A 24,321-nucleotide genomic window follows, 5' to 3' on the forward strand; every position below is an offset into this window, starting at 1 on the left:
GCGCCACCATGCCCGGCTAATTTTTTTTCTATATAGTTTTAGTTGTCCGATTAATTTCTTTCTATTTTTAGTAGAGGTGGGGTCTCGCTCTTGCTCAGGCTGGTCTCGAACTCTTGAGCTCAGAACTATCCGCCCGCCTCGGCCCCCCAGAATGCTAGGATTACAGGCGTGAGCCACTGCACCCGGCCCTCCCCATCATCTTTTCAATTAAAATGAGTTTCACAGAGAAAGGGAAGGTTAGGGGGAAGAGGGGAAAAGCAGGAAACCGTGGGCCCATCTCCACCTACGCGTGGCTGAGCACTCGCGGCAATGCTCACGGCCGCCCCCGGGGGGCAGCACTGCCCCATCCCTCCGACGCGGAAGCTGAGGCCCAGAGCCGGTTTCTTCAAATCCAATAACCACATCAGCGCTGGAAACTCCTGCAAGGGGGAGGACGGTCACAGCTGTTCGTGCAGCTGAAGGCTGGCAGCGACGGCAGCGTTAACCGGCTTCCGCCAGGGGGTCTCCAGCAAGCAGAGGGGTTCCTGGGAGCCTCCAGGTCAGGCAACACCGACCAAAGTCTGGTCCTCACGTCACGCCAGCCAGCAAGGACAGGCTCCAGGACAGATTTCTCCAGATGTGAACTCCCCGATGCCTGCACCCGGGCCACCCCCACCAGAGGCCCTGAGCAATCGGGAGAACTGACTTTCGAGTCGGCACTGGCTGGGGGCCTGGGAGCCCCATTTCCATGTCCAGAGACCCCCCCCCCAACAGGACTTTTAGGGGTAGATGGTGAAGTTTCTGAGACAATCAGGCGCCCTGTACGTGGGAACCCCGGGGAGTCCCTGAAGATGAGGGAAGTAACCTCTCATCTGTGGTCAGGACACAGTGCCAAGTCAACACAGGGTGACCGAGAAGGCCCAGGTGGACAAGACAGGTGGCGACTGACCTACGCTCTGTATCTACAGGTGAAGCCGTGCAGTCCCAAACAGGCCTTGGTGGCCCTGCAGAGGCGCCCAGGCTGCAGCAGGCGACAAGTCACGGGGCCACCTGGTTCTGCCTTTAGCCTGAACCCTACACCTGCAGAGTCCAACCGGAGCCCCTTGCTCAGACTCCAGGCAGCCTGCTGGCTGTGACCTGGATCCCCAGACAGGCGCGAGACACCAGGGTCTGCAGTCCTGTGACAGCGTCTCATGGTTGTCTGCCCACACGGCTCCCCTTAGAGTCTCGGTGCTGGCTGCGGCTCCATGGCGCTCTGCTCACTGCCGTGCATGCGCTGCTGTGCCGGGCCCTCCTCCGTCCCAGGAGAGCCTTCGCTGCCCTGAGCTGGTTGCCACTGTGACCGTGAGCTTCCGTCTTGACTCCACAGGCCAGTCCCCAGGCCTCTTGGGCGGAGACTGCCCAGTGTTAGCAAAATGTCATTTGCCAACTCTTCAAAGTGGGAGAATCCACATCCAGGCTTCTCAGCTTCTTTTCCATCTTGTTCGTGCAGCTGCACGGGACCCGGGTTCCTGAGACACAGCAACGGCAGGCTGAACCATGGCCACCCCTGGCCCGGCTCTCAGCCCGGCTCAGGGTCTCTGCGCTCACCGCCTTAGAAGACATGGCCTAAACCGCTGCTGCCGCCTCTCAGTCCTCACACATCCGAGGCCTCGTCCCAGTGCAGCCTTGGTCCCTATGCCACGACCCAGCAGGAGGGCCAGGCTGGCAGCAGGCTGGGGTTGTGGCCTCGTTCTCTGGCTCCTCAGTATTGTCCCTTCAGCCACTCCTGGGGCCCAACAGAAGGGCAGCCCAGGTGTAGCCAGGAGAGTCCACGGCTCAGAGGGATACGGTGCGCGCCCCGAGCAGGTGAGCTTGGCAAGTTGTCGGCCTCTAGCTTAAAACTGGGGACAGCTCCCATCCTACCTTCCAGGGAGGGCCAAGCTGGGCTACCTGTTAAATGGGAAGGTGAGGGGGGCAGCAAGTTGGGGTGCGAATGCCTGCTCTGCAGTTGGCAAGGACAAGGCCCTGCCAAGTCCAGGTTCTGGTCCATTTTGGGCTGCCAGACGCCTTGGTGCCGCACCACGGCTGCCCTGCTCAGCGGCAGTGGCCATTACACAGGGTGCTGACACAGGGTTTGCTGCTCTTGCTCCCCCTAAGCTTGGCGGGGGCTGGGAGATGGACATTCCCCCATCCTTATCAAGGGAGCCCCCAGGAGGGTGTGGCGCTGGCTCCCGGACAGGCTCTGCTATCAGCAGCTGCCCAGCCTCCCTCCCAGTGGGGTCGGCCCACGCCCATCCCAGCCTAGACCTCTCAGCTCAGCCGGGGCAGGCTACGCCTGGTGGGTCTGAGCCGTGCCCGGGACGGTGGGGGCACTGAGGGGCCACCTACGCCAGGCTGGGATCCTTGAGCAGCTTCTGGCTTGACCCTCGTCACCCACCGCCCCCGCTCGCCACGCAGGGACTAACACTGACCACCTTTCCCTGCCTCCTGCTCTGCCGTGAAGCCTACTTCGCAGAAGTGAGTTTGCAGGGCCAAGTGGCCCCTGGTCTTTACCGGTGGGGAAGGAGACCAGCACTGCGGCAGGAGCTGGGCTTCGCGGCTGGGCGGAGTCTGTAGCTCTTTCTGTTTTACGCCCACCCGACGTGCAAGCACCTTGCTGTGAACACCCGAGTGCCCACACCCAGATCCAGCACAGTGGTTCGTAGCCTGTGTGGGCCGGTGCCCCCTGGAGCAGAGCAGGGACCTTCCCTCCGGAACCAGCACCACCAATTTTGCTCAGACCGTTCAAGGTCACCCGGGGGTGCGGCTTCCAGGCCTTGCCCAGAGGCAGAGGCTGTGAAGGGCAAGTCAGCAGAAGATGCTCAAGCGCCCGTTCCCCCCAGTGGCAAGACACAGGAATTTGGGGACTTTGTCCTTATTTGACTCCGTTCCCACCCAGAAAACGAATGCCCCTTAAAGCTTCTGTTAATAAACCAGTCATAAAAACGACAACCCCAATGCACTCACGTTTTACACATCAGCTCAGCGAGGGAGCCAATCACTCAACAACACAAGGCTAGAACCGCATCACGCACTGCGGTGGGCACGAGCCGCACGCGCCAATTCAAATTACAGAATCCACTCCCTTGGCCCCAAGGACACACATGTGGTCCGTGGACACATGGCCAATGGCTACTGCACAAGATAGAGCAGATACAGAGTGTCTCCCCCGCGACAGCAAGGTCTGGGGGACAGGGGGGCGTGGTAACAAACGGCGAGGCCAGGAAAGCAACACATCACCTGTAGAAAAATCCTGGGGCGGCACAGTCCCAGCTCGACAATGTCTGAAATGTGTGTGTGGACACCTTTAGGAAGGGACAAGGCTGGCTACCACCGCCACCGACTCACCATGCCCCGCAGCAGACCCACCTCTCAAGCCACGAAAACAGGCGCGTTATTCTCCCTCCAACCCAAGGGGCAGCAGACGACAGGCCTGTCTGTAAAGGTTTGTTGGAACCAGCCTCACCCGTTCACGTGAGCATCGCCTGGGGCTGTTCTCCCGCTGTGTGGGCAGAGCTGGGTGACTGCGGCAGAGACCGCCGTGGGTCTGCAGAGCCGACAGTATTTACTCTCTGGCCTCTTACAGGAAGTTTGCCAACCCAGGCCCTAACATGATGCTCTACGAGCGCAAAGGAGAAACGTCTTTCTTACGCACCACCCCGCCGCGCAGAGCCCGAGGGGCCCCGGCTTCCGAGTGCTGCGGCCGTAGCTGGCTACTCACAAGTCTCCATCCCAGACACCATGAACATTTGCCTCCAGACAAACGGTGACAGTTGTGTATGACTCCAAATGCCCCTCCCTTGCCAGCTCGTGGGGAGCCCCGGCCAAGGCCTCCATCGCGAAGAGATGGTACCGACACGTGGCTTTTTGCCGCCGTCACAGGGACCCACGTTGCAGGGCCCCGTTGTGTGCTGCGGCCGACAGCGTCACCCTTGGGCCTCGTTACACACTAGGACCCTGTCCCCCCGTGTGTGACACAGACTCAACTTCATGTAATCACACATTTATTCTGACAGAGTGATCCCTGGCCAGCACCGCTGTAGGCACCCGCCTCTCTTCTTGCTGCACGTGCTGGTCCCCAAGATGACCCAGCAGGGGTGGCTGGGGGGACAGGACACCCAGTGCTACAGAGCAGCCTGCAGCTAGGAGACTGCGCTCGACATGAGCCTTCACATGCTCTTCTAGTTTTTAAAGGAGACCGTTTCAGCACATCGCTTCTGTGTGCGACACGCAGGGAGGACCACTGCCCACAAGCTGCTGCTCTCACACTACATACGGTTCCAAGGGACACGCTGCTGTGAGGACCCCGAATGCTGCCAGCAGGTGGGATGACCATGCCGTAGAGGGAGAGGATACAGGATACGACTCTCAGCGGTGCAAGGTGAGCCAACCGAAACGTAGATTTCTTCCTTTAACATAACAGCTCCACTCCTGTCTCCCCAAAACCGGCTCAGGGAACTCAAACTCCTGACACCATCACTGGGAGTGAAGGGAAAAGTGAATGCAGCACACGATGGACACGTCACAACAAGTTCTTTGAAAAAACAGTCATTTAATATCTTAAGGGAAAGTAGTAACTTTCAGTCACCTAAGACTATAACCAACAAAACTAAAACAAATCAACGCCTTAACGTTCATTCGAAGACAAACACACAGTGAATGGCTCTCGCCGCCCTGCCCGCAGCCACGCCTGTTGCAGGAGGAAGGCGAGGGTGGGCCAGGTCACCCGGGGCCCTCACTACCTGCTTTCTGTCACACGGCCGGAAGGCAGCTCTGAGTGGGAAGGCACACGCATTACAGTGGAAATTGAGAAAGGAGTCGCTCCAAAGCACGGACTGGCCCGGAGACCAGGAAATCGACACCCTAAACGTGGGACGAGGCCACCGAGGTGAACCACTCACGGGTCGCACGTGCACCTGCCGGCGTGGCTGCCGCCCCGGACTACGCCTTACAACATTAAATAATATTTCCAGTCGTCTCATTTGTACATGGTTCCCTCCTGGAAAACCTTTTATTTCTTAAGCTCAAATATAACTAGATAGAGGAGGGGAAAAAAAGAAAAAACCCAAAACCAAAAACCACCCCAAAAAACTGAAATGAGAGAGAAACGTACATCTCAGTAAAAGCTTCTTATGAATAAAGGAAAAGGTTTCCCAATCCTATTTCCAGGGAGAGCAGAAATCTTCCTCAACTTCCACGTCACTCACTGAATTATAATTTTTATAGAAAATTTTATTCAACATACAACATTTTCCAGCAAAAAGGCAATATACAGGAAGAGTTGGTGTACACTGCTGCTACAGAAACAGAAAAAAAAAAAAAAAGAAAAGAAAAAAAGAAAAAATCTGGGAAAGGATGAAAAGTGTGATTCGCTGATTCTATTTTACTGCACTCAAAACTAGACACGCAGCTGGCATTAGCTCCAAAATGAAAGGAAACAAGGCTGGGCTGAAATAAAACTACACACAATGAGTATCGACATCAGTGAGATTCACTTGCAGACTCACCCACCAAAAAGGAACCTCCTCCCAGTGGCAAATTGTACATGTTCATTCATTAAATATACAATTTCATCTTTCCTTTTTTTTTTTTAGCTTTTTTACAAAGTCAACAGCTTACTAACCGCTAGCGAGCATGCCCTCTTGCTAAAGGCTCTCTCGTTTGTTCTGTTCCATTTATTGAAATTCTATTTATAATTCTTTCACCTGCTCATATGAATTGTTGAGATCAAGTTTGCCAAAAGGCAACAGTAAACCTTAATTGTATTTAACAATGTTTTCAGCTTAATAAAAAGACCCCAAAACGCCTGTCGGGACCGGGCTGCAGGACAGCATGGCTGGCGGGAGTGAGACCCGGGCAGCCGAGGAGAGAAGAACCAAGGCAGGGCTGACAACGCACACAATGACGGAAAGAGCGCTATTTATTAGGTTGTGAGTTTCTCTGTTTTGCCTTTACAGATGCACAAAAGGTCATTGAAAGGATAACTGAAGGAAATAGGTCAGACGAGCCTAAACACAAGACTTTCTAGCTGCAGGCTGGTGCGCAGGACCGCGTGAGGCAGCCAGGCCGCTCATGCCGACTAGAAACAGCCCAGAGCCCTCCGCCGGGACCTGCGCTCTGCTAACCTTCTCCCCCGTTACGCTGACAGCTGCCTTGCATTGTGGTTACCATAAAATAACTCTCATTGGCATCCAAGCTTTATAAAAACACCTTCATTTTGCTCAAAAGGGCAGTCAATAGATACAGAGAAGCCAAACTGAACAGCCTCAACCAAAATAAAATTAACATCAGCAGCAAATCCTTTTGCTGACGACTCCGGAGAGTGTGCGTGTGTGCCAAAGTTCTCCGCTGTTAAAAGGGGCACACACCCACGCACCGTCCCTCGCCTCGGACACATGGGGGTAAGGAAGTCAGTTATGGATCTTAATAGCCTTTTCAAGGTACGTGTAGCGACTCCTCTTTGGGGCTTTGTTGAAGTGGTCGAGCCCTAGCCAAGGCCGAGGATGAGACATGTTACCTGGTGGGAACAAAGAAAAGCAAGTGAGACCACAGAGCAACCCTAGAACCCCTGGGTCGGCAGTGGCCAGTGTGGACATTCAAAACCACCAGGGGTGTGTCCTGTAAGCCTCGAGCTGTGAGTTCACAGGGAGGCCAGGAACGTCTGAGCAGCAAGCTCACCTGGGGCTAAGAATGCCCACAGCCTAACCAGACATCTCAGAGGCTTCTAGAATGCAGTACTGTCAGAGGAGCTGCATGCTTGGGGCCACCACCATTTCAGTCCTAAGTTTTTAGGCACCACTGATTACATACCCAAAGTTTTAATCCTCTAAGAATTCACAGGTTACAGGTCACCCAGGAGTGCAAAGAGAAGAGCTGGCACTGGACCCCAGGGCTGCCCGTCCCCAACCAGGTACCCCCGCCGCCCCAGACTCCCACAGAGCGGGCACCTACCAGGCTGTGGCTCAAAGTCTTTCAAATTTACTTCATACTCGTCTTCATTTATGTACTGGTGTCGGCCCATCATTACAATTGCAAATTTAAACTAAAAGAAAAAAAAAATTTAAACTCCTCCATTATTTCTGGATATCTCCAAAACTCACATCTCCAGCAAAAAAACATCCAGACCACTTTCCCAGTCAAGGTTTGAGAGCGCCGTCCACTGGGTCCCCGGGCGCATACCTTCTCGAACTCCTTTTCCTGGATGTCCAGCAGACTCTGAATCCGCTTCATCACTTCTCTGAAGTGCTCGCCCTGGAACAGCAGAGGACACGTGAGCGCAGGCCGTCACTCCCGGCATCCCGGTGCTACCAGCACCGTGGCCAGCCGCCCAAGCAGGACCCTGATTTAGCAACAACAGTCATTCAAAACTTACTCTTTGACTGGAGATGCTCAACCTACTACAAACATCGTACCTGGTGTATCCTCAGCAAAAACGGGATTCCGAACGTTCCGAACACTTCTTTGTGGAAATGAGCCACTGTGATGAGCATCTCGTTTTCCTTATCTATGTCTACCTGGTCCAAAGGTACTTCCTGGGGACACGGAGTTAAACACAGGCTTGGGTAAGTACGGTTAATGCAGACAAAATGGCTACATTTAAATTATGACTTCCCATTCCAACAAGGACGTTAGACTATTTTTGCCAAAGTGCCATACTTGGATCTAGCTAGAATGACAGGGAGTTCAGAGCCAAAAGACATCTAAGTTTTTTCAAAAGAAAACTGAGCATAGAGACCAAATAATGTATTATTCCAGTTACTAAGGAAATGTCAACAGGTCTAAATTCAAGCTAGCCACAAGTTCTGTCCGGAGGTACTTGGTGGCCCACACTGAAGATTAATTTCTACGGACAAATATTATTATATGATTCCACCAATGAGGTACCTAGAGTTGTCAAATTCCAAACCCCAAAGGAGAATGGTGGATGCCAGGGGCTGAGGAAAGGCGACTGGGGAAAATGGAAAACTCTGGAGAAGAGCAGATGGCTGCACAGCAATGAGAATGTACTTGATGCCAGTAGCACTTAAAAATGATGAAAACAAAACAAAACACCTCAACTACTGGTACATAAACACACTCAGCTGCTTACACGACTCGCTTCTGTATTCAGGCAAGCAGCAGACAGGCCCGGTCCCACCCAGAGGCCTCACAAACTCTCTGCCAACACAGGGACGGTTACCTCTATTCGAAACGTTCGACTCGTTGCGGGAGATAAGCATTCTAGTAGTTCATCTTCTTGATGCACACCGATGATTTTGTAGCTTACAATTTCTAGCAGCCTGAACAAAGAAAAAACAAGGGCAAGGAGGTGAAGTATGTATATTCACGTAAAAATAAAACAATGATCGCAAATAGTTTTCTGGAAAACTGTATCTACAAAGCTGCCACACTATGTGCTTGTCCTCTTACTGTTAAGAGGGTTTGAAATGTCAGAAGCAGGTACTCGTGGCGAGCAGACAGAACGTGGACCAGGTGGTCCCCGCAGAGCATGAGATCAAAGAGACTCAGCTGGTCTCAGTGCAAGTGGCCACGCGTGGGCACAGAGACAAAGCGAGACGAGGCTCCTGGGCCTGTGTCAGCCGTTCCCAAAAGGAACTCGAGGTAGGCAGGGCCAGATGTTTTCACCTACTCTTTAGATAACAGATTAAGGTCTCATTGTTTTATTAAAATTCCAAAGAAAACACACTGGAAACCAAATAGCCCCAAAGGTTGTTGGTCCTACAAGCTGACTATAAGGCAAAATGCTAGCAATAGTGCCCAACTCGCTGAAATAAACACTCATCGTCAGACTGGGGGCTTCTTTCTACGGCCTGCATGCTGGCCGAACAGATCCAGGGTGACCCGACTTCTCACTGATCATTCACAGTGTGATTCACATCCTTCCTCTGCTTGGCTGTTCCTTCTACAGCTCGTTAACATCAGGAGACGGGGAAAAGGAGGAAAAATGGCTTAACTGTGAAGTGCCTATAAACCTGCGCCAGACCAGCTCCTCTCCACACCGGGCCAGGACGCACGCTGGCCCTGGCTGTGCTCTACCTCCATCAATGAGACATGGGGGGGGGGAGGCGGGGTCCCACATGCCACCCCTACCTTTGGGGTCAAGAAATACTTGCCTGAGTTTCCCTGATGCTTTCTCCCCGAGCTCTACCGCCTTTTTACATTCTTCTAACAGGTCCCGGACACACCCATGCTTGTCTGGATATAGTGTTATTTCCTAAGCAATGGAAAGATGAAACAAGCACTTTAAAGCACACAAGGGGTCTGCAATAACAAACAGGAAGGAGGAAAAGCTGCCGGTTGTTCCCAATTGTCTCCAGCTGGCCCAACATGTCCTTGTCTATGTTCCCGCCCGGTGGTCCCTCACCTGTGAATTCACTCAGGGCGGGCAGATCGGCGTTAACCTAGGGCCCACCCAGCATTAGCAGGTCAGGATGCAAAGACTCATTTCTACAGACAAACACTATGCAAAAAGCTTGCCGTTTATAGAGCAGCCTCTCAGGACACGATCCCCGGCAGGGCCGTCCTAGAGCCTGCCCAATTCTCAGCAGAGGGAGCGTGAAACTGGCCCAGGTAACAGACCAGGCAAACCGCGGGCTTCATATGACCCACTCTACACGGGGGAGGCCGGTGACGGCTCAAATCTTCCTTTGACGCTGGCAGAGCGTGAAAGGCGAACAACGTGGTATCCAAGTGGGCAGAGACTGTCTGGAAGAACCACTTAAAGGTACGGCTGGACATGTCTGGTTTGGAGCAAGCAGCTGACAGTGAGCAGCCTGCGCTGGCTTGTGGGAGGTGCACGCACAGCAGGGTCAACGTCTGCTCCACTGAGGGGCCTGCTGGACCCACTGGGACCCGCCGAGGCAGGAATAGTTTGAGAAGGATACTTCCGCTGGGCCGAGTAGCAACGCGTAAGCGTCAACATCTCCCAATCAGTAAGGAAAGGATGACAGGGAGCACTCTGCTGGCTCAACACACTGTTTTTCACCCCAAAGGCCTGAGAAGATCATACCAGGCAGGAGGAGGGAAGACCCTGGGCCAGGGGGCATTTAATACCTGCTATCATTTAGACAGCGCTTTGCTTTTGTTGTTTTAGTGTAAGAGCTGGAGATATACAGAACGATAAGCTCCAATAAAACAAAAATGCATGGTATTTTAAACAAAACTTACCTCTTCCCTAAATTGGCTGTTTAACCATATACACTTAAAACTCCGTCTATTCTCAAAGTCTGTGATTTTCATCTTAAGCTATTAAGAAAAGAGAGACTCACTTTAGATACATTTCCACAAAAACCCAAGCCTTCTCTTTATACCCACAGTTACATTAATTTGGACTCATACCTGCTGATAGTAAAGTTTCTTAGGTTGTCTGGGCTTGAAGAACTGTAGAAGATCTCTTAAAGTACCTTCATAATTATGTCTAAGTGGGTTACCTGGGCCATCCCTATAACTACACAAGAAAACAGCATATAAATAAATGACTTCTTTATTTGCCTAAAACAAGTACCTGTGAGTGAGCATAAAAGCAAACCACTGCCCTTACACCTAGACATGAAATTTGGACCTGGCATAGGGTTCGGCTTTATACTCCTGTTTCCCAAGACCTAAGTGCCTCTTGCTGTCACACCTGAGTGCTCTGCAGTGGTAGCGCGGCACACAGAAACCTGGCAGGGACTGACCCAGACAGACACATGGGAGATGCACGGATGATGTATCTAGAGTTAAGTCTGCCTTTAGATGGGGCTGACGATTATTCTGGTCAAGCTTGAGTGGTGACGATGCTAAATCTGAAGCTAAGCAAGGAATGGCATGTCAGGTGACATGGCTAGCTACTTATTAGTGTTAGTTGCCAGAGGTTTTGATGAACTATGGAAAGCACGTGGTACTGACCACACACGACAGGGGCGAGGTGTGGCTTACCCTTGAGACTTGAAAAACTGGAGCAGCATGGGGTCCGTGTTGAGCCTCTGTGCAACTGTCTTTGCAACCTGCGAGACGGAAATGAACCAGGAGACAGCAAGAAGGTTCACGTTTTAGGGACAGAATTGAAATGTGCTCAATAAACTTCATGATTAATTACTTAAAATGTGACATGCGCAGTCTGAATTTAGATTCCCTAGAAATTTACTATTTAACAGGAATAAACTATATTCCTTAGTATAGCACCATGGGAGCCACGTATCTGACGATGACTTTTAAAAGGACTTTCACTTTGAGCGGTGAGGCCTATGGGTTTTTATTTTCTGACGGTGATTATTCCAGCTCCCACGGCAGTATCAGCCTGAGTCCACTTCCATAGGCAATTTCCTCAGGCGACGGGACTGTAACCCCCCCTTCTGAACTAAGCCCATTAGACAGCTTCTTTAACAAGCATTTCAAAAAAGAAACTGGTCTGTCTGGTGCAGAATCTGAAGGGGAGAAGAACGTTTCTTAAATACCTGAAAATAATTCATTCTATTTGATAATGTCACCACAAATCCAGGATCATTAGGGATTGTTTTATCACAGAAAATGACATCAACGCGATGGTAGAGGTCTCTGAAGTACTCCTTTGCAGTGGGCAGTTCACTGTTATCATTTTCAGGGTCATCCCTGGGGGGAAAAAAGGTTTACAGACTGAGTCAGAGTCCACGGAGGGGAGCAGCTGGTAAAAATGGCATCTTTTAGGCAACAGTGACGCCAACAGGTTCTCTTGCAATACAAACTCAGGCTTCGCTTTTAGGCTGCTGGGAGCCCGCCTCAGCTCCCTCCGTGAGCAAGGCATGCCAAGAAAAGCAGTTACGTCTGGGAGATGTGCTCTGAGCCACGCACAGTGCTGGCTGCTTCACATTCCCAGGGTTTCTACAAAACCAGAACATGCTCGAGACAACAGTGCCCCCTCTACAGACAAAGCACGCCCAGGATGCAGCGCCTTGCCCGCAGAGCTCGCAGGTGGCAGAGCCCAGACTCTGACCAGGAGTCAGCAAATTACCACTTTCATGTAACATCTGAGACCACAGAGCTGCTGGATTACATGCAGGCATATTTAAATGAATTACCTATGTAGGTGCATTCTAAGAAATTTCATGTACTTCAGGGGAAGGAAAATAATTGTTATTCCATAAAGTCCCCCTCCCATAGCTATCATGCTCACTTGTTGACATTTTTAGGGTGAGAAGAGAGCTTTACATGATAAAGGTGTTCCCCACCCCTAATTCCAAAACCTAGAGAAGGCCAGCTACGGTCAGCACTGAGATGCTCTCAGCAAAACATGGCACGGGGTCTGGACACAAACGTTTCTTGGCCCAACGACAAGAAAACTTCTGACAGTAGTACAAAGTGATAAAATCCTTCAGAAAAGTACATACTTTTGAAACACAATAATGTCACCGTCCATTAGTTCATCCAGGGCTTTATCAAGAGACACGTCATAGTCCTGAATTCGCTCTGTTAAATTCGGTTTAACTTCCTACAATAAAAGATATGAAATGGTTACAGGGCACAGTTTGTCTAATGTTTAACACGGCCATATATTCTTCCCTATGCTTTAAGTATTTTCTCTAAGCCCAATTCTGTCCATCTACATTTTTAGTTAGTTAAAATGCTAATAGGAAAAACTAAATTGAAAAATCCCTAAGTATGGAATTAATTACTAATTAATTACTGATCTTAAATAGTTTTTTCTTTTTTTAAATCACAAATCTAAAAATGTGATCCTCAACTCAAGATTACCTGAGACCCCCAAGTCAGGAGTCAGGTACAGACCTCACACGATAACAAATTCAGAGAAAGCAAAATAAACAACAGCCCCCCAACCCCAAACTACTAACGACACACTGATTAGGAAAAAAATGAACCACGCCAACCTCATAGAGGATAAGGTTAGTATCTTGACTAAATCCTGCTCTGTCACACATAACCGGGAGCAAGTCACCTAGGATAGAGAAAAGTTTTTAAATACGCAGCTGTAATATGCTGAGCGAAATTCCACTTAGAAGGCAAGTGCAGTAAGGACTTACGTATTTTACAGGATATTGGGGTGTAGATATGCCCACAGTAATTCAAGCTCCGTGTTTTGGGATCATACATCTTCAAAAATAACATTACATCATCTACAAGGTTAATAAACGAGTTTCGTTAGGATCGTAATGCTTGGTACAACGTTAAAGAAAAAGGTTAATAGTTCACTCGCTGCTCAGTAACAACGGAAATGACAGCTTAAGGTACTAACAGTCACCGTGTCAGATGAGGTTTACTCAAGAGGCTGATGCCATGGCTGAAGAGATCTTTCCCACATCAAACTCACAGGAACTGCTACATCTGAGGTGGGGAAGCTGGTATTAAGTGCGCTGAATTTAGAAATTCTAGTTCACAGAGACCTGGCACTAACTAGCTGCACAAGTGTTACCACACGAAGACATGTTAACAGCTTTGTCTTTGCTAAACATGACCACTCACGGCAAAAAAATTCTGTCATTTTGTATCAAGGGTCAGCAAATTCCAACCCACCTGTTTTATACATAAACTTTACCGGCCCACAGCGTTTGTTTACATACTCTCTGTGGCAGCTTTACTGCTACAATGGCAGACAAATTCTACGGCCAGAAAAGGCCGAAATATTTACTATCTGGCCTGAGACATCTTGCAACCCTGCTCTACATGATCTGAGCACGGCGAGCAGCACAACGCAGAGGCAGAGACCAGGAACAGAACAGCCCCACGCTGCCGCCACCGTCTCCCCGCCTCACAGCCCAGTCTTATTTGACTTCATCAGGAAGCCCTGAACACGTGAAGGAGCATGGGTGGAATTAAGCAACTGATCTTTCCGCAACGCTCAGCCCCGTGTGTTTGGAACAACCATCCAAGACTCCAGCTCTATGCTCTAAGCGACGTCAGGCGTCTCGTGGGCACTTACGATCTTTATCAAACTTGGGTAATGTCGCTCCACTAGCGGCCAGCTCGGGATCAACTGTTTCCAGGAATATTGTCCAAGGGTTTTCATTATCACTGAGTTCAATCATCTATTTCCAAAAGAGATGCTGATTTTAGAAGGTTCTAATGGCTTAGGTGACAGATCGAAAAACTATACTCAAGTACTGAAGAAAACGTCCATTCTATTTAACTGGACCAAAAAGGAACCAAGGTGCACTAACTGCAGAGGACGAAGCCTTCTGCACAGTCCCAAATGAGATATGCTATTATCAACAATATTTACTGTTTTATTGCCGTCTGCTTCATTATCTAACATTGCTGGTCGCTTTGTTCCATTACTCCTTGCTTGCATGGGCCATAATCGAATTTGATCTTGTGGAAATCCCTGAAAAAAATGTTCAAAATGAATAACGAGTTCATATTTTAGTCCTATAGCAACTTAATGATTGTGTTTTTTTTGTTTTTGTTTTTGTTTTTTAAGAGAGACAGGGTCTCCCCCTCTGTCATCCAGGCTAGAGTGCAGTGGCATCAACACAGCTCACTGCAGCCTCCAACTCATGGGGCAGCAATCCTGCTGCCTCAGCCTCCCAAGTAGTTGGAACTATAGGCACATGCCGCCGTGCCCAGGTAATTTTATTTTTTGTAGAGACAGGGTCTTGCTATGTTGCCCAGGCTGGTCTTGAACTCCTGGCCTCAAGAGATCCTCCCACCTGAGCCTCCCAAAGTGCTGGGATTACAGGCACGAGCCACTGTGCCCAGCCTGGTTTTGTGATTAGAAGGGAAAAAAATCGTAATTACAATTCTCCCTTCTGACTTAAGACAACTATGACCCACCCATCAGGGTCAGCTGTATTCCAGAGCTTGAGTGCCCAATCTCAGGGCAGGGGATATCAACATGCACGTGCAACTTCCTTCTTTGCAAATTCTATGGAAAGACTAGCTCAATAGGGCAGAAACATGTTTCTGAAACCTCATGGATTCCCTTGTACCAGAGTCAAGAGCTCCAGAATATTAAGAGTATTTTTCTTAAACTCGTTTCTCAGACAGGACATGTACCTCACTTTTAGGCAGTGACTGGACACAGTGTCTATCCCCAAAGGTAGTTAGTGTTTTCTAGTTACACAGAAGAAAGGTGGAACCTGGAAGTCAGCCTAAGAAAAGCCACCAGAAGGACTGGCACTCACCATGGTCTGGGAGAGGTTCTGGACGAACTCGGCAAGCGAGGAGTTCTTTAATACTTTGAACACAGTGTACTTCACTTTCTCTTCATCGTACATGTCATTTCCTTGGTGGCCACAAAACTGGTCCTCTGCAACTATCTGAATACACATTTGAGAGCACAGAACAGAGTTTACAACTGGCAAAAAGTATGAGTCCACGCTGAACAAGTTTAAATACTAAAATCCTAAAAACTAGTCTTTTGTTCCAAAGACATTTCTTCAGAAGATCCATGAAGAAAAGCTTCACAAAATGACCAAAACTAACTCAGGTATTTATTTAGGAGAGTAGTCTACATTTCAACGTAATCACAGTCGGTAGGGCATCAGCCGGAGATCCAACTGTGTGGACCTCCGCCCACTCTCCAATCCCCTCTGTGCTGTCCATAAACACTAAGAGCTGAGTCCTTACTCCTGAACTGGCCCGAGCAGTCACTTGGGAAGTGCCCGCCAGCTAACTCCAATCAGCTAACCCCAAAGAGGCCCGATATTAAAAATGCTGCCCAGAGCAGCTCGGGGCACAGTGGCCCTGATCTGTGGACAGTCACACCGGGTGTGAGAGCAAGCTCAGGGTACGGCATGCATGCTCTCTGGGGGTGCGGGGCGCGGACCTGCACTTGCATGTAGAGGTGGGCCTCCTGCCGCTCCTTCCGTTTCTGGGCCTCGATCCTTTTCTCTTCTTGTAATCGCTCCACCAGCTGCTGAGGAATATCGTGATCTGTGACAGCCTGTAAAACTTCACCTGCAGGACAAATGCATCCTCTTTCACCTCTGTGCAGACCTACGTTGCCTTCCTTAGAAGGTCCAAAGTCTAGGTCATCTTTAATAAAATAATCTATTAAAGTAAAATTACTTGGTATTGTGAGTTTACATCAGAACACACAAGCCAATCCAACTTGCTTCACAACAGGGCAGAGTAAGTACAAAATGTGTTTGGACAGGCAAGCCTGTTGGTGGATTCGCGGTACAACTATAGAAGTTTACCAAAGTAAGGGATGAAACAAAAACCTGATCTACTCACTCAGTTTTGATTCCCTGATATACACTAACATATAAGCATTGGTGCAGTGCCGGACAGACAGGTCATCATCATGACCTCCATAATTGTGCTCAATTGCTTCTTCTTTAGTACACCTCGACACGACGTCATCATCAAATTTACACCACTGGAAGGAAAGCAACAGAATGTCAGAGATAAAATGCAGTGACAGGAACCTAGCACTAGAAGGCTGATGGTGTGCTGGCCCAGGCATCCCTCTTATGATATGCATTAGTACTTTCACCTTCAATATTCGGTGGGAACTGCTACTACTTACCCAGTGGCATTTTTCGTAATCTACTCAAATATCCCACTTTCCACTTAAGTTCCATCTACTGACGCTACCAACTCTTTACAAAATTAAGAAAACCGTATTGAGTATACCCAATTTAATGATAAAATTTTATGCTGTGGTTGTAAAATGAAATGGGATGTTACCTTATGCCACCTCATTTTACCAAAGGAAGTGAGGGCCTGACTTTTAAAAAAGTCAACATAACTTACACATAATAGTTATCGCCCAATCTCTGCCGTGGACTGAGCCATTTTAAATGGTAATGAACGCCACAGTCGCAGGTGTTCTCCATTGCTGTCTCCTGCTGTGGGGATCCCTCCATCACATTCCCTCGGCAGGAGCCAGCGGCCTGAACCCTTGCCCTGTTGTTCTGTTACTCGCTGGCCCTGTGGCCTTGGACAAGCATTTTGAGACCCTCATCTGCAAAATGGGTATCCTGCCCTCTATTCTCCCACGGGAGATGATGAAAATCACACGATGAAGCCACACGGAAGGCACCGTGGAGGACAGGCACACAGGGTCAGAGGCAAGCAACCCGGCCTCCTTGAGCCAGCCCATGCTGGGTCTCACGTAAGATATAAGGGATTATATCTCATATTAGATACAAGCCCAATGTTCATTACTAACTAAGTACAATCACTAATTTATCATTTACCTTTGAAGTCTCAGCAATTAAATGGACAGGAAAATAGCACTTAGCAGCCAGAGGACAGACAGATCAATGTGAGGCCAGGGAGAAACCTCAAGCTAACAAGCTCATCAAGCAGGAGGGAGAAATGGCCGCAGCAGCGCGTCAGTGTCAATCTCCTAGTGAGCACTGCATTCCACCCGAGCCAACACTTACTTTGCCGTCCCCTTTGGGGTTCAGATAAACCACATAATGTCCACCGTGGTTATCCCCACTGTGAACCAGGACTGCGTGGAGGATGTAATTTGCAGGGTCCTTAGGGTCGGTTTTTTGCAAAAATTCATCAAGGGGCAATTGTTCTGGGAACTCAAACCTATTAAGAAACATTTTAAAAGAAATTCATTTATACATAAAATATTGTACTTTTTGGTTTTATTTATTGCAATGTTTTCTAATTCACTGGTTCAACATTAACGGGAAAAGTATGAATTTGACTTGAGAAACCCTGTGAGCTACTTTTGAGGTAGCCCCGCTTATAAGAATTTTCCATATGTCTACATAAAATTTCAATTTAGATTTATGAGGAAAATGCATATAGAGCAATGAGCTCCCTAATAAAGTTTCAAATCCAAGGATATTATACAGTCAGCCTTATAGTACACAATGTGAATTTCTAGGCTGTGGATAATTCAAAATATACCAATAAATGATTCTGAAAGCCCAAGAGTTAGACCACTGAGGATACATCACATTTTTTTTTTTTTGAGGCAAGAGTGCCATGGTGCCAGCCTAGCTCGCAGCAACCTCAAAGTCTTGGGCTCAAGTGATTCTCCTGCCTCAGCCTCCCAAGCAGCTGGGATTAGGTGTGCGCCACGATGCCCAGCTAATTTTTCTATTTTTAGTAGCAATGGGGTCTTGCTCTTACTCAGGCTGGTCTCGGAACTCCTAAGCTCAAGTGATCCTTCCGCTTTGGACTCCCAGAATGCTAGGATTACAGGCATGAGCCACTGCGGCTGGCCAATATACTCCAATTTGAGAAGTGTGGAAAAACCAAAGTAAAAAGAGATTTCTCATCCTGCGACTTCTACAGACATGATGAAATTGATTTGGTTTTAAATTACTGTCTTCAAAAAATTTGATCTTCTTAATAAGATTTCAGCATGAGGGGTGCCAAAGCAAAGTACTCACACTCTCGAATCTGGTATCTTGCTCTGGAAAATTGTGTATAACGGGGCTCACAAACACCTACTTTAGCATTCTTGAAAATTCCAGCAAATTCTAGATTTCAACACCAACTGAGAGATTACATAATACCAGAGAATCTTATTTAAACGAATACACTAGTATCAAATTCCACATCTGAGGTAACATCTACAGTTTGGCTCAGATTAAATGTATAAGGAATCCTGGTAAACGCAACATCTATGAAACAGAAATAACCCTCCCTACCATCCTGAACTTCAGACCCCCACAGTGGAGAATAGGGTTGAAATCAGGTGAAGTATCCTTTAGAGGGAGAAATCCATTCAGAGAGGGAGCAGCCTCCGAAATCTCTTACGTAACATTATCCCTTTGACATTACAACTCTTGAAATACCGAGTTAGAAGAGACCTTGAAATCAGAGAGGAAACCGAAAATACAAAGACTGAACAGAAGTACTGAGATCAGTCCCGTAAGTCAGAATGATGAAATCTTAACTTTCACATCACGCTACAGATTACCTATCATTGATCTTGATATTTTGGTCCGTCTGTGGGTCATACATAAATCTCATCAGTTGTAGATGTAACACTGGTGGCAATGTTAGGAATTTCACACCCTTCTCTGCTTCCTGAACATTGAAAAAGAAACGCAAATTTAGTTCCTTAAAGCAAGAAAGCAACGTGTTTCAGCAGGAGTGGGAAGTGTTTGGGGAAGTTTGGAGCGCAGAGGCAGGGAAGTTTAGCTATCCATTTGGGCACCTCTAAAATGTTTTGTTTAGGTCTGTTATTAGGTCTCTTCCTTATTGAAAACTGCTGCACCGACCTGTGTGAGTGACTTCTTACGTAGGATTATGCTCTAGCTTGGCGCCTAACAGTGGGGGTGGTGAAACAAATTAAGACAGTCCTTTGCTACCACGTTATAGCTATTAAACATTATGAAAATTGTGGAGATCCACAGGAAAAAAACATCAAACGGAAAAGGAGAAAACTATGATTTCAATTATGTAGGATTAGGCATGCCTACGAAGCACCTACACGGACCGAGCACAAATGCACACATCCACGGGTTGGGAGGATTGTAAGTGAACGGCTTCATTCCCTCAGGCTCTTTTATGTTGACAAAAGCACCCATGTGTCGTGGAGCACACGCTCAGTCCTGGCTGTTCAATATCACTTCGAAGAGAACGAAAATGTCCTGATTCACTATCAGCAAAGCCCTTTCAACACTCAATGCGGCCTTATCCCTGCGACTGCCAGCCTCTCAGCCACAGGACACCCCCACACCCCAACTTCTAACAAAGGCCTTCTCTGGAGGGGCCCAGGACCCTCCAGCTCTCACACCTCCCTGCACCTCTGCCCCAGCTCAGCCGGCTCTCGCTGAAATAAGGCCTTGCCCCTCTAAGCCACTAACAGGCCGTCAGGGGCCTTCCTCCCGTCTGACTCACAGCTGTGTTTCCAGTATGGCCCTTCCCTCAGGCCTTAAACCTGTCCGGTGACCAGCCACAGGCCTGCAGGAATTGGGGGCTGTGACAAGACACACCTATTTGGCAACTTTCTTTAGTGTACATGAGCATGTTTGAGACGACAGGGTTATCTCAGGAAAGACAAAAACGAAACCCACGAACCTGCTCCAGATCAATGAAGGGCACGTTTTTAACTGGGAAGATAAAGTATTCTGTCCCTCCACCACTGTCCATTGAGGCTTTCACTCTAAAATACATATTGCTTCCCCAGACCTCAAAATATCCAGCGTAAGAGCAATGCTTACGCGTTGAGTGTAATGTTTTCTCAAGCACATCCAGTTACCAAACTTAGTGGGTTTTTTTAGTTGTTGTTAGACAGAGTCTCACTCCGTTGCCCGGGCTAGAGAGCAGTGGCATCAGCCTAACTCACAGCAACCTCAGACTCCTGGGCTCAAGCAATCCTTCTGCCTCAGCCTCCCGAGTAGCTGGGACTATAGGCATGCCCCACCACACCAAGCTAATTTTTTCTATTTTTAGTAGAGATGGCGTCTCGCTCTTGCTGAAGCTGGTCCTGAACTCCTCGGTTCAAGCGATCCTCCCACCTCAGCCTCCCAGAGTGCTAGAATTATAGGCGTGAGCCACTGCGTCCGGCCAGCAAACTTCTGATTAATGTTTACAGAGCGATGTTCTGATCTACAGCTCAGTCCCTGAGTGGTCTGGCCTAGCAGGAGAACAGCAAATCCGTGACCCACTGCAAAATGGGTACACTAGCCCCATAAATTATAAATTGGCAGGTTTGGTAAGCATAGGCCAATCTGAAATTTTAAATCATAAAGTAGTTGACCCAATGAGTCAAGGTTATGTGGCTACAAAAGAGACCCTAGATCACTGGATCCCAGAGGACACTGGGGATCCAACAGAATGGTGTGGACAGTAGCCAGGGACTTTGGCCACATCAGTTTCCCTCCATCCACCCATGGACTGGTGGCCTATTCGCAGTGCTCACCACTCTGCCAGATGCCCAGAGCGCCTGGGGGCCATGACCCTAGAGAATGCACTCACTCTGGAAGTCACGATCCTCAGAAAACTAAGTTTCATCTAAAAAGAAAAAAGCAAACAAACAAAAAACAAAACAAAAAAACCACCAACCAAAAACAGAGTCCCAGGGACTAAGAAACATTATTTGTGACCAGATCCAACTGAGGGAAATGTCCAGCGCTCCTGAGGAACAGACTAATTGATGGACTCGGGAACTTCCTAAAACACCATGACAGACCCTGAAACTTCCGGATGATGAATCTGCTGCTTCAACCTTCTGCTAACCCCTCCCCTCTGCCCCCTCCCCATTCAACTCTACAAGCAATGAAATCCTTTGAATGTTCTTAATGCCGGAAACACATGAAAAGGTTACCAGTAAATTTTTACTTAGCATTTAAGGCAAAGGCCTGAAAATAGAGCAAGAAGCTGCAGTAGGACACCGGTGCAAACCCCAGTTACCTGCAAGCCGTGCTCCCCGGCGTCATATTTATTGTCTCCGTCCAGTTGTTCTACAGCCACATAATCCACAAATGATTCAAATACTTTAAAGAGAGAGGAGAAACAGTCAAACCAAACTGATCACTAAAGCTTCCACCCAGATATGATTATTTAAATATAACGCAGATATAAATTACGTAAATCAACCTATTTAGGAGTGCCAGAGTAGAGAATGTCACTAACTGTAGCTATGAGCAGTAACACCCTCCACTCACGACTGTAGTTAATGTGTCCTTACCACCCTCACTCATCAGCCAAAGCACAGTAATGTTTCTAAAGGGTATTAAAACAATATGTAAGAAAGAGTTGATGTTTCAGTAACTTAGATTTTGAGCAAAACACTTATTATGAAGCTACAATTACGAAGACAACATAGAACGTACAGTGTGGACAACCACGACCAGATGAGTACAAAGGTTTGCAGCTGATGACACAGAGCGACAAACAGCCCAGGTCAGCTAGAGACCTCAGGTGGGGCTCGGTCACGACATCCCTACCACACACAGCTGTCCCAGGTGGACTGCAGATCAACAGAAAACCACTAGCAGGTAACAGAGTACCTTAGGATGTAAACAGCAAAACTGATACACTGGATTTCACTAACATTAAGAATGGCAACATTGAAGGGTGAAAAGCAAGGCACACAACCAGGGAGAATCTCTGCAACTCAGTACAGAACTGACATGCACAGTATATGAAGAACTACTTATGCTCTGGCCGTTCTGGAATAATACCAGCGCATAACACTGAAAACAACTGTATCACTTTGCCGGCAAGAAAAAGAAAAAAACAAAACTGTGATACTCTGGTCTACAGGCAGCATGGGACGGTGAGCCTCCAGAGAAGGGCAACAATGGAGCCCACGATGGACCCAGCTTACTGCTTCGTGACCAGGCTGCAGTGCTGGGGAGGAAAACCCAGATGGAGTTCAGTGTCTGAGTCCAGAAGACAGAAGTGAGAATTTGAGGAGCCCAGGGCAGCTGGAATCTACCGGGCACAGCACGCAAGAACCAAAAGCTGCACAGAACAAGGGGTCTGGAGATTTGCAGAAGGTTCTCCTATACCATTAGAGGCTACTGGCCAGCACGTGAGTGTGTGGAATGTACCTGAGGCCAGGGAAAGAATCCCCTGGAGACCCAGGACTGGGGGGGCGGGGGTGGGGAATCCTAATTCTCATAGCTCAGAAGGGCTGGGATAGTCTGTGCTCCCACTGCCCACAGTAAATACCTCCTCATACGGGTAGACTGGTCTGAAAACTCACGAAGGGAACAAATTAGACCTAAAATAAAACCTGCTGTGGCCCCACCGAACACAGCTTAAAACAAGCGTCAAAAGAGCTAAACTACTTCCAAGTAACTTGATCTGTGCCCCAAAACAAAGGTTAAGAATGCAACACCCAGCAACATAAAAAGCACAGTACCTCCTATCAATAAAATATTACCAAGCATGCAAGGAAGCAGGAAAGCACCACCCATCAAGAGAAACAGACCCAGAAATCACAGATGACAGAATCAGTGCGAAGTTATTATTAACTATATTCCATATGTTCAAGAGCACCGAAGAAAACAAGAGCATATTAAGAAACACAGAGGATTCTTATTAAAAGATCCAAATCAAACCTCTAGAAATGAAAACATAACAGACAGGATTCACAGCAAACTTGACACTGCAGATGTCAGAGCAATAAAAACACAATGTCAAACCGACAAGGTGGGGGGAGGGGAGAGGGGGGACGAGTATTTGCATACACAAAGAGTGCAATGCGCACCATCCCAAGGATGGACATACTTGAAACTTGGACTTGGGGGGGGATGGGGGGCAAGGGCAACATATGTAACCTAAACATCTGTACCCCCATAATATGCTGAAATAAAGAAAAAAAAAAAACCAACAAGGTGACCAGGGGTGACTGCAGGCGGGGGTGGGGGGATGTGTGAAGGGTGGCCAAAATTTTTCCAAATTTAAGGATCACTATAACTATAAACCCACAAATCCAAGAAGTTCAGTGTGCACTGAGCAGAAGAAACATGAAGACTACAGTAGGGCACATCAGAATCTAACAGCTTGTGATCGGTGAGAAACAGAATATCTTAAAAGTCAAGGGCAGGGTGGGGGGTGGCACAGCACTGGTGTTGGGACAGAGACAGCACATTACACAGAGAGGAAGAGACCTAAGTGTGACGACACAGACTTCTCGGAAACAATGCCATCAAGAACACAGTGGAATCCTCTAACACACTGTCAATCAGAAGTCTCTACCCAGTTAATGTGTCTTTCAGAAATGAAGATGAATTAAGACCTTTCACAGTATACAAGGTCAAAGAATTCATCTCAGCAGATCTGTACCAGAGGCAATAAATGAAAATGATACCAGATGGAAACCTGGATCTAAACTAAAACAATGAGCACCACAGTTGTATACATGGGTGTAAATATGACACACGTCCTCCCCACCCCCGTCTTTAACATCAATGCCTATACATCAATTAAGAACTGAGAAACCAATACAAAAATGGATAAAACACTTAAACGGGCATTTTACGAAAGATCTCCAAATTGTCAGTAAGTATCTGAAAAGACAACTTCACTGATCTTCAAGGAAATACAAACTAAAACCAAGATAGCACCATTCTCCCACCAAAATCCTCAAAGTCTGATAACTGACACTTCTAGAGCAACTGCAACTCTGACATACTGGGGATGGAAGTGAAACTGATAAATCACTTTGGAAGTCTCACCAGCTTTACCTATGAAGCTGAACATACGCATGCCCTACGTGGTAGCAATTCAATTCCTCCTGCCATAAAAGCAAATGAACACGGGAATGGTCAATCTGCCTCACACCTAACAGCCTCAATCTGAAAACCACCCACTAAATATCAAGTTTCAAAACTTTTGTGGTATATTCCTAAAACGAAATCCTCTGAAGCAATGAAAATGATCAAATGACTGCTGCTTGCAATGGATGTGTTCACGAATACAATGCTGAGCAAGAGAAATCAGAAACAAAGAATATATCCTGCTGCACGACTG

The 24,321-nt window shown here is 48.0% G+C and overlaps 1 protein-coding gene across 1 annotated transcript in view; it reads right to left on the bottom strand.

The window, feature by feature from the left end:
- Positions 1–5,902: 5,902 nt before the first annotated feature.
- USP7 (ubiquitin specific peptidase 7 (herpes virus-associated)) overlaps positions 5,903–24,321 on the bottom strand; it is a 45,434-nt gene continuing 27,015 nt past the window's right edge. The window contains exons 12-32 of the mRNA XM_012647668.1: positions 21,250–21,332; positions 18,809–18,918; positions 17,304–17,460; positions 16,147–16,291; positions 15,737–15,867; positions 15,093–15,227; positions 14,192–14,293; positions 13,892–13,997; positions 12,996–13,088; positions 12,843–12,910; positions 12,345–12,445; positions 11,436–11,589; positions 10,918–10,985; positions 10,339–10,447; positions 10,168–10,245; positions 9,114–9,214; positions 8,180–8,279; positions 7,413–7,532; positions 7,180–7,251; positions 6,952–7,042; positions 5,903–6,517 (exon numbers count right to left, since the gene is read on the bottom strand). Of these exons, the coding sequence (XP_012503122.1) occupies positions 6,411–6,517; positions 6,952–7,042; positions 7,180–7,251; positions 7,413–7,532; positions 8,180–8,279; positions 9,114–9,214; positions 10,168–10,245; positions 10,339–10,447; positions 10,918–10,985; positions 11,436–11,589; positions 12,345–12,445; positions 12,843–12,910; positions 12,996–13,088; positions 13,892–13,997; positions 14,192–14,293; positions 15,093–15,227; positions 15,737–15,867; positions 16,147–16,291; positions 17,304–17,460; positions 18,809–18,918; positions 21,250–21,332 (2,231 nt within the window). The 3' untranslated portion in view covers positions 5,903–6,410. The remainder of the gene's footprint in view (positions 6,518–6,951; positions 7,043–7,179; positions 7,252–7,412; positions 7,533–8,179; positions 8,280–9,113; positions 9,215–10,167; positions 10,246–10,338; positions 10,448–10,917; positions 10,986–11,435; positions 11,590–12,344; positions 12,446–12,842; positions 12,911–12,995; positions 13,089–13,891; positions 13,998–14,191; positions 14,294–15,092; positions 15,228–15,736; positions 15,868–16,146; positions 16,292–17,303; positions 17,461–18,808; positions 18,919–21,249; positions 21,333–24,321) is intronic.

The sequence above is a fragment of the Propithecus coquereli genome, unplaced genomic scaffold, assembly GCF_000956105.1.
Source record: "Propithecus coquereli isolate 6110/MARCELLA unplaced genomic scaffold, Pcoq_1.0 Scaffold27, whole genome shotgun sequence".
Classification (NCBI taxonomy): Eukaryota; Metazoa; Chordata; class Mammalia; order Primates; family Indriidae; genus Propithecus; species Propithecus coquereli.